At 43.0% G+C, this 9622-nt stretch overlaps 1 protein-coding gene across 14 annotated transcripts in view; it reads right to left on the bottom strand.

Annotated features, from left to right (window-relative positions):
- ptprma (protein tyrosine phosphatase receptor type Ma) overlaps nucleotides 1-9622 on the bottom strand; it is a 260636-nt gene that overhangs the window by 34272 nt on the left and 216742 nt on the right. For 4 of the 14 annotated variants that reach the window (XM_041879910.2, XM_041879913.2, XM_041879918.2 and 1 more), the window contains 3 exons: nucleotides 8065-8076; nucleotides 7009-7208; nucleotides 5301-5309 (listed from right to left, as the gene is read on the bottom strand). In XM_041879910.2, the coding sequence (XP_041735844.2) occupies nucleotides 5301-5309; nucleotides 7009-7208; nucleotides 8065-8076 (221 nt within the window). The remainder of the gene's footprint in view (nucleotides 1-5300; nucleotides 5310-7008; nucleotides 7209-8064; nucleotides 8077-9622) is intronic. The other 10 variants (XM_041879911.2, XM_041879924.2, XM_041879914.2 and 7 more) reach the window with 3 other exon arrangements.

The raw sequence follows: 9622 nt of genomic DNA, 5'->3' as shown, positions 1-9622 counted from the left end.
AGAAAGAAAGAAAGAAAGAAAGAAAGAAAGAAAGAAAGAAAGAAAGAAAGAAAGAAAGAAAGAAAGAAAGAAAGAAAGAAAGAAAGAAAGAAAGAAAGAAAGAAAGAAAGAAAGAAAGAAAGAAAGAAAGAAAGAAAGAAAGAAAGAAAGAAAGAAAGAAAGAAAGAAAGAAAGAAAGAAAGAAAGAAAGAAAGAAAGAAAGAAAGAAAGAAAGAAAGAAAGAAAGAAAGAAAGAAAGAAAGAAAGAAAGAAAGAAAGAAAGAAAGAAAGAAAGAAAGAAAGAAAGAAAGAAAGAAAGAAAGAAAGAAAGAAAGAAAGAAAGAAAGAAAGAAAGAAAGAAAGAAAGAAAGAAAGAAAGAAAGAAAGAAAGAAAGAAAGAAAGAAAGAAAGAAAGAAAGAAAGAAAGAAAGAAAGAAAGAAAGAAAGAAAGAAAGAAAGAAAGAAAGAAAGAAAGAAAGAAAGAAAGAAAGAAAGAGAGAAAGAAAGAAAGAAAGAAAGAAAAGAAAGAAAGAAAGAAAGAAAGAAAGAAAGAAAGAAAGAAAGAAAGAAAGAAAGAAAGAAAGAAAGAAAGAAAGAAAGAAAGAAAGAAAGAAAGAAAGAAAGAAAGAAAGAAAGAAAGAAAGAAAGAAAGAAAGAAAGAAAGAAAGAAAGAAAGAAAGAAAGAAAGAAAGAAAGAAAGAAAGAAAGAAAGAAAGAAAGAAAGAGAGAGAGAGAGAGAGAGAGAGAGAGAGAGAGAGAGAGAGAGAGAGAGAGAGAGAGAGAGAGAGAGAGAGAGAGAGAGAGAGAGAGAGAGAGAGAGAGAGAGAGAGAGAGAAAGAAAGAAAGAAAGAGAGAAAGAGAGAAAGAAAGAAAAAGAGGTCATGAAAGGTCCAAAGGGTTAGGAGGTCAGCTCTTTAAATGACAGCCCAGTTCAGCGGCAGATCCTTTCGGGTCAAAAGAGGGGACACATTATTAAAAATAGAGATATATATCCACATCATTACTAGACATGAAAGGAGGCAGGAAAACGGCCTTCTGGGAGCCGTTTCAGAAAAGGTGCCCATTACGCTGGCGCTGTAAGCCAATTAGAATCTTCCTCACCGAGATAGAACACCAGTCCAGCACAAACTTTACCAACATACTCCTCTGAAGGACTAGTTTCCCCAAAAATAACATGAGATGAAATAGAATAAAAACAACCACATACACACAGCCACTGGGCTGATCAAAACCCTACTCTGCCTGAGCAGAGCACCTCATTAAATATTAATCATATTAGTTTTTTGCCATTCTGATCTCGCGCCAGGACACGCAATTAGGACTAATTATGAAAATAAACTTCAGCGCTGGAGTGGTGCTGGTGATTATTGGTTCACTACCCAGACTGTGTGCTGCTGCTTGCTCCATGTAAGTTAATGTCCCCTCCAGCTGCCTGCTGCCTCTTCCCACTGTAAGTTAATGTCTCCTCCAGCTGCCTGCTGCCTCTTCCCCCTGTAAGTTAATGTGTCAACCAGCTGCCTGCTGCCTCTTCCCCCTGTAACTGAATGTGTCCTCCAGCTGCTTGCTGCTTCTTCCCCCTGTAAGTGAATGTCTCCTCCAGCTGCCTGCTGCCTCTTCCCCCTGTAAGTTAATGTCTCCTCCAGCTGCCTGCTGCCTCTTCCCCAAGTAAGTTAATTGTACCTCCAGCTGCCTGCTGCCTCTTCCCCCTGTAAGTTAATGTGTCAACCAGCTGCCTGCTGCCTCTTCCCCCTGTAACTGAATGTGTCCTCCAGCTGCCTGCTGCTTCTTCTCCCTGTAAGTGAATGTCTCCTCCAGCTGCCTGCTGCCTCTTCCCCAAGTAAGTTAATTGTACCTCCAGCTGCCTCTTCCCCCTGTAACTGAATGTGTCCTCCAGCTACCTGCTGCTTCTTCCCCCTGTAAGTTAATGTGTCACCCAGCTGCCTGCTGCCTCTTCCCCCTGTAAGTTAATGTGTCCTCCAGCTGCCTGCTTCCTCTTCCCCCTGTAAGTTAATGTCTCCTCCAGCTGCCTGCTGCCTCTTCCCCCTGTAAGTTAATGTCTCCTCCAGCTGCCTGCTGCCTCTTCCCCCTGTAAATTAATGTCTCCTCCAGCTGCCTCTTCCCCCTGTAAGTTAATGTGTCCTCCAGCTGCCTGCTGCCTCTTCCCCCTGTAAGTTAATGTCTCCTCCAGCTGCCTGCTGCCTCTTCCCCATCTCCTCTCCAAAGAGTGTCAGGAATGTATAAATAGATCATAATGATGCATTGTTATTTAGCCCCATCCATCCAACGTTCCTTCCGATACCGCTCTCTCTCAGCCCCATCAGACAACTGATCTGATTAGCTCTGATTGCCTGCAGTGGAGCCTCTTTTGGCCAGGGAAGCCGCTTGCTCCCCCCTTCCCATTATATCTCTCCCTCTCCCACTTGTTCCCCTCAATGATAAAATGACACGGAACTCGTTCCGAGTACAAGAAGCCTTGATCAGTGCTCTGAGTGGATAATGGCAAGCAGCCTGGTCCCCATGGCGAGGAGCCTCACTCTCACTGATGTCGTCGTCGTCGTCCCCCGCCCCACACAGTGCCAGACGTAAAGAGGGAAATGGTACTTCCACTCCAAATCAAATGAAAATTGTGAACTTGTGGTATTTTCTGTGACTGCCTAAAGTGGGAAAATATGCAATTTCTTAACAGTCATCAATGACAGCAATCAGTCTTTGGCAAGGCTGACATGGCCATATGACTAAATGAGGGAGAAATCAGAGAGGAAGAATCAAGTTTTTATTTTCCTGAAGACGTCTTTGAACAAGGGAATCGGGTATACACGCTGTGACGTCACCTTGAAACGAGCTTAAAAGACTAGCATTATCAAATGACCTTTTACCAGCCACGTTGGGTATGGGGAGAAACGTGCAGTGGCAGGCCTTGTAAACCGCCACGACAAGTGACACTTTGAAGGGCAGGCCGTATTTTAATGCAGATTGCTTTTTCTCTCTTCGAATGTCTCAGAATTGGATGCAGTAAAGAGACATTAAAGACAGTTTAACACATATTGACAACTTCAGGCGCTTAGTGTTCTCCCTCGGTTTTCTCTCTCTCCATTTCTCCTCTCTAGATTTTGAGTTTCAAAGTGGCGCTGGTTTGTTATTCATCGCTGCCGTGTGACTTTCAAGACAGCTGTCTTTTCATGTGCAGGAAGTGACACGGAGGTGCCATGGCCAGCGAGGCAACCTGGGGAGGAGAGGAGTGATAGAATGACTGACAAGCACCTTTCTTTACGCTCATCTCTCTCTCTCCCTCGCTTTCTCAACTGTGTTATAATGAGATCCGTGGTCCGACACTGGCCCGCGGTGGGGGAGAGGCGGGAGAAGAACGTTGCCGCAAACTGCTTTAGACACGCGTCAAACTTCAGGGGTGAGCGGTGTCAGAGAAAAAAAGAGCTTTCAAGAATAAAGCATTTCACATTGTCAAAATAGTTTGGGGAGAGTTAGAGAACACCAAAAATAATTATGTGATGTGAAATGCACCAACGCTTGCTGGCAGGTGTTCAACTATTCATAGTTGTACTTTTTTTATTTTCTTGTTCAGGTGTAATATTGGCTCGCTAGTTTAGAGAAATAATTGATTTTGCAACAATGTCTTGTGTTTGCAAGACTTCTATGCTATGTGCAGATCAAGGGAAAATACAAAACTGGGTTTTAAGAAAACATTTAAAGAAATGTTAGTCTACAACATGCTTTTTCTGAGCCTAATAATCACCCAAACATTGGCTGCTAATGAAAAAAGGTCTAGTTAAATATAAAAGGTATAATATTGAATTATTAACATCCATAGCAGCCTTGCAGCAATCTGTGGGGGAATTACAAGTCAAATGGCTAGGAGGCAGCTCCAGGCTTCATCTAACCCCATTGGCACTATCATACTAATTCTCCATTGGCCAGGTTTTTCCACCACCTGCCAGTAAGCCTTAACGTGATTGGTGGAAAACCAATAATTAATTCAAAGCCCTGCATACTTTTCCCCTCTCAAACTTTTTCAAAGCACTACACAGGTGATTTTCATGGAAGTAGACCTACTGAGATGAGATCTATGGTCTGCTCTCACAGGCCCAAATCCAAACAAAAGTGCTCTCTTATCCCAAATCTTATCAAAAACAAGCGAGTGAACAAACAGTGTGGAAGCCATTGTTCCCACGGCTCAAAAGAGCTTCTGAATGGCTGTTGATGTTCAGTCTCTCACTCAGGTGCAACACCAACCCCTTATGATTCTAAAACCCCCTTGTGATTTCACCCTCAACGCTACTGACTACAGGGGGACAGAGACTTTGAAAACACTCCTCAGAGGCACCAGAGGTGGTAGGGGCTTAGACAAAGCTTCAGCACCAAAACAGCTCCACTGCGTTTTTACCCCACACAATGCTTTCTCAAGTGTTTACCAGTAGGCAGCACAATCTGGCATAAACACAAAGGCATATTTCAGGCATTAACATAATGCTTGGAAGATGCTGCCCGTATGAAGCCAATCTGAGGAGAGAAACAGTGTGTTATGATGACATGGAAGGTAAACAGAGTTGGATGTTGAACAGTGTTACAGAGTAAGATTTTGTAGTGGTTAGGGAGGTGGATATGTGGGAGGAATAGTAAGAGCCATTCATGAATAACGATCACAGTAAAAGCTGCATATTAATGGAGATGTAGGTACAACGTAAGTTGATCTCAAGGACTCAATTGGTTTTAACTAAATATGATCTGCAAGTCTTAATATTTCGTTTTTGATTGCACCATACCATACCAAGAGGGCAAGCTGGAGCAGTTACAGTCTTTCATGATTAAAGATTTCAAATGGCGTCTGACTGCATTATCATTAAAACAAATCAAATATGTTTTTTTGCCTTTGAAGAAGAGGCAGGCCTGAGCTCGACGAGGCACATTTACTGTGTGTCTGGGATGAACGCGGAGTGTGTTCTGTCTACAAACACTTCCATTAGACGGGACCTCTGCTACGTGCTGTTGTGTCGACTGAACGGCACTCATTTCACCGCTCTTTGATTCTCACTGGCCACAGGGGATTCATTTGGAGCAGAAAAAAAGTGGATGTTTTTCTAGTATTTAATGGTTTAGGGGGGCTGTTAAATGCATGTTTGCATGGACACAAGACAACCAACAGCAGGTATCAAAGAAATAATGATGAGCAATATCGTAGGAACAAACTCTCCAAGATAGGAGCTATAGGTTGTATGCTAGCTGCAACTTGGGCTTCTATAATACTACGACAAAGCAACAATCTAAAAACATATTTTACAATCAAACCAAAAAGGGGACTTGCTTACCTCATTTATCTTTCCCATAGACAAAGTTATGGAATAACAAGAAGCATGGAATCGGGGGAGAGATTAGAATTGATCAGTTTAGTTTAGTGCTCGGCTCGTCATGTCTAGAGAGACCATTTACACCTAAGACAGTGGTAGCAGGAAAAGAAAACGAAGTGACAATGACTCGCCGTCTCTAACCTTTAGCGGCGTTGCAAATAGAAAGGTCGAAAAAAAATCAATAGAAAGATAGAAAATACAAAACAGTGACGTGAAGCACTTTCAGATGGAGGGGTGGAGAGGTGGAAGAGGGAGGGCATCAATTATTCCGCACTCTGTATTTTTTAGACTGGCAATACTGTATTATTGCACTAGTAGCCTTAAAAATCTTCCATCCATATCCATAATGAATTGAGCCCTGAGGGTAGCCCCAAACCACAGGGACCGGGTATGGGAGCTTGAATTATTGATTTGATTCCTGTGTCGTTTATTGTGTAAGTAGTGGGTATAGCAAAGTAAAGGATAAGATGGGAGGGGGGTTGGTGGATAGTTCATTACAGGTAAATTCCCTCTGTAGAAAAGGTAGAAAAGGTAGAATCACACACTATGTGCTGAGTGGCGAGGGAATCAGACAGCTTCTGGAGAGAAGCGCTGTTCACATCTAGTTCGTTCACTATACAGACTTCTAGGCAGAGCTGGCAGCTCGCAATGGTCTCAGCCATTAACACACAGTCTCGGAAAATCCCCCCTTAAGTGTGTGTGTGTGTGTTTATTGAGAGTGTATGTGTGTGTGGTGTAGGATTTTCAAGATTTAGAAGGCACATTTTCGAACCAGGGCGGTTTAGCGTTGCTAGACTAAATGGATGGTGTCCACGAGGCAGTAAGATATAGCCCCATGTAGCTCAGTTGGTAGAGCATGGCGTTTGCAACGCCAGGGTTGTGGGTTCGATTCCCACGGGGGGCCAGTATGACAAAAAAAATATGTATGCACTCACTAACTTTAAGTCGCTCTGGATAAGAGCGTCTGCTAAATGACGTAAATGTAAAAATATAGTGAGGCGTGCAGTCAACAAACTGCAGGAGCCCAAACACTAAGCCAGAGGAATTCAGTGGTGACATAAACATCGGTACGGGAGGAGTGTGTGGACACAGAACTAGTGCATTTTGTGCACTAATTGCACAAATGAGAAGTTCATTCAAAGAGACCAAATTTCAACTCCTTGCAGAAATGTCAAACAAACAATGAATCTAAACACTTAAGAAAAAGAGAAGTAAAACAACAAACCAGGAAAGAAGACAAGCATTAAAAGCAAGAAAGAAACACAAAAAACAAAACAAAAGAAAGACAAACAGGGACCCGTGTGCTTCCGAGTGAGGGAGTCTACAAAGACAGACAGACCGGTGACGTGGTATATGTGGGGACATTGTGGTATGTGGGGACATTGTGGTATGTGAGGACATTGTGGTATGTGGGGACATTGTGGTATGTGGGGACATTTTGGTTTAGGATAATGTTGTGGTATGTGGGGACAATGTGGTTTGTGGGGACATTGTGGTTTGTGGGGACATTGTGGTTTGTGGGGACATTGTGGTTTGTGGGGACATTGTGGTTTGTGGGGACATTGTGGTTTGTGGGGACATTGTGGTTTGTGGGGACACTGTCTGCCATGTGAGAGAGGATAGGGGGGATACTACACTAGTCAGACAGGCAGGTAGTTGGGGCTCTCACCTCATACTCCTCCTTGAAGCCGTAGCCCTCAGCGCACTTCATCTGGGTGATGTGCTGGAGCAGGTCGGCCACACGGATGGCTGGGTGGAGCTGACCGGTCTGGTAGGGAGGCACATCCGCCACCTCCCTCTTCTTCTTATAGGAGTGGCTGTGGGACTGGACCAAACTACTGGTGTCACTGGTCATGGTGTGGTTCTCATCTAGAAACAGAGAGGAGGGACGAGGACACACGTACACAAACACACACACTGGTCAGAACTGGAGTGCTGCACAACCCCGTACAGACATAGGATAGGAAACACTGTTGACATTCTAATGGATGAATACAAGGTCACAATATAAAGTTATTCAATGACAAAACATGAAATGAAAAGGAGTTACTTAAACTACGTTATGCACAACTAGTTATTACAGTGCTTTAAAACATGGTGAAGACAAAATAATGGAGCTTGTATTATAACATTATGTTTCAATAGATGACATGATGGTGCCCAATATATCTATTTACATTGTATGATGAGGGGAAAGAGATTGCTTTATTTCTATTGATGCTAGACTAGCCCTCAGTTCTGATAACGCTAGCTTGTGGCTAAGTTCTCAGTAGAAACTTTTCTATCCACAGAATTCGACCAATGGCAAAATTAGGTTGCACAAATGATGGAATGGCGGCGGTGGATGGATGACGTGGGTGCACGATCAAATGAAGTGGCTACCCTGGTCGGTAACTACGTCTAATGGGAAACCGTAACACAAAATGTCAGAGGCGTGAGAACCCCATTCAACAAAGTAGGGGGAGGGGGTTGTGGGGGTAGGGAGGGTATGTCACATAGTCCATATATGCATGAGGCAACACTGTCCACGGGTGGAGTCAGACCGCCATGCTAGCTAATGGCTTCACAGGGGGAGGGGGGGGGGCGTGAGATGCGCTAACACAACTGCATGCGTGGCAACAAGATGGGAGAGCAGCCCCCAGGACAAGGCAAGCCCCTTTTCAATAGCATGACGCACACACACATCTCCTCACCCCAGAGAAAACAGGGCAGACTGGCAACTTACCATTAATGGGCACTTTATTAGAGGATACATAACAGGTTAAATGTGAAGAAAAAAAAGGAGAAGAGAAAGGAAACAGGGTATAAGCAACAATAATAACGTTTAGGCATGAGCACCTGCACAGTTTTAATTTTCTCTAGATGTTTCTAGGCACCAACATTTTTTGCCATTCCGGGATTTTTGATCTAACCAACTATTCAGTTCAATTGGATACCTCACAGAAAGCTAGATCTGGGACACTTTAGTTGGGGTTGTGTTAATTTGGTTGGAATCACCTAGAATTGGCCATTTCAATGTAATCAATGCTGATAATTACATGATAAAGAACCAACCCATTTTGTTTACTGAACACATTAAAAAAAAGAAGGTCATTTGCCAAATCAGTTTAACTACAGGTGTAGGATGTTCATTTGACCTATATTGTCAAAGCAAGAATAACAGGATTTGAACCTTTAGTCCATAATGTTGCTTGATCAGTGGTTAGTCTATTAGCTGGCCAAAAGTAGGCTACATGAAAAGTGCAATACTCTTAATATAACCGTGTGTTAGTGTGGGTTTTCAGTTAATTTATGTAAATCACGAAGCTCATCTGCATTTCCTGCGGTGCAGGAAAATTCTCAGCAACAAAGGAGTGATCAAATTAAGATCCTACATCTGTGGTAAAACATCTCCTGATCACGTTTGAAAACCTCTCTAGAAAACAAGTGCAACCACTAGCTAGCCCTTTTCTGAGGTACTGTAAACGGTGAACGTGAATATTGGGCCTTGCCTGAGGAAACATCTAGAAAATCACTCATGCCATGCTTGCTTGAGACACTGTTGTGCTTTTTATCTTTGTCTACTACCCTAAAGTGTGTAAATCTGGTATAAAAGACACATTTTACAGTATGTTGATATGTGTCTTTGTCAAATGTCTACATGTGGTGTGTGTATGTTGTCTAATGTACCTGCACAACAAACAACCTACCAAGACAAAGTTATCGGGTTGGAACTGACAATTATTGTTCTGAAGGAGTTGATAAGGGTCAGCTAGGCAATAGTTACATTGACAAAAGTGTATAATTCCTTAGCTTTGCCCGGGAGCTTTCCAATGTTTGCCACTTCTCTACATGGTCATTACTATGGCGATGGGAACTACTTTCTGCTATGGCGATGGGAACTACTTTCTGCTAAGGCGATGGGAACTACTTTCTGCTATGACGATGGGAACTACTTTCTGCTATGGTGATGGGAACTACTTTGTCTGTTTGTATGCATGTTTTTAGTTTGTTTGCTGTGCCACTCCCCCTCATCCAGTCCACATTGTCTGTCCATGCATATGAGAGGTCATAGACATACGTGACGTCACACGCACGACACGGAATGCGGATGGGATGGAGTGAATTAGCCAACCTCAGCTTGATTAGAAAGAAACAAAACCTTCTGGTCTGACATAAAGAAGAAAAGCAGGCAGGTATGAATGTGTGAAAGCCATTATCAGGAAAAAAAAACAGTCCAAATCGCTATCTGACACTCTTTCTCTCTCCCCTCTCTCCCTCTCTCCCTCTCTGACTCTCCTTCC

The sequence above is a fragment of the Coregonus clupeaformis genome, chromosome 7 (genome assembly GCF_020615455.1).
Source record: "Coregonus clupeaformis isolate EN_2021a chromosome 7, ASM2061545v1, whole genome shotgun sequence".
In the NCBI taxonomy this organism is placed as follows: domain Eukaryota; kingdom Metazoa; phylum Chordata; class Actinopteri; order Salmoniformes; family Salmonidae; genus Coregonus; species Coregonus clupeaformis.
The sequence above is the reverse complement of the archived record's forward strand: the minus strand, read 5'-3'. Positions and strand labels throughout refer to the sequence as shown.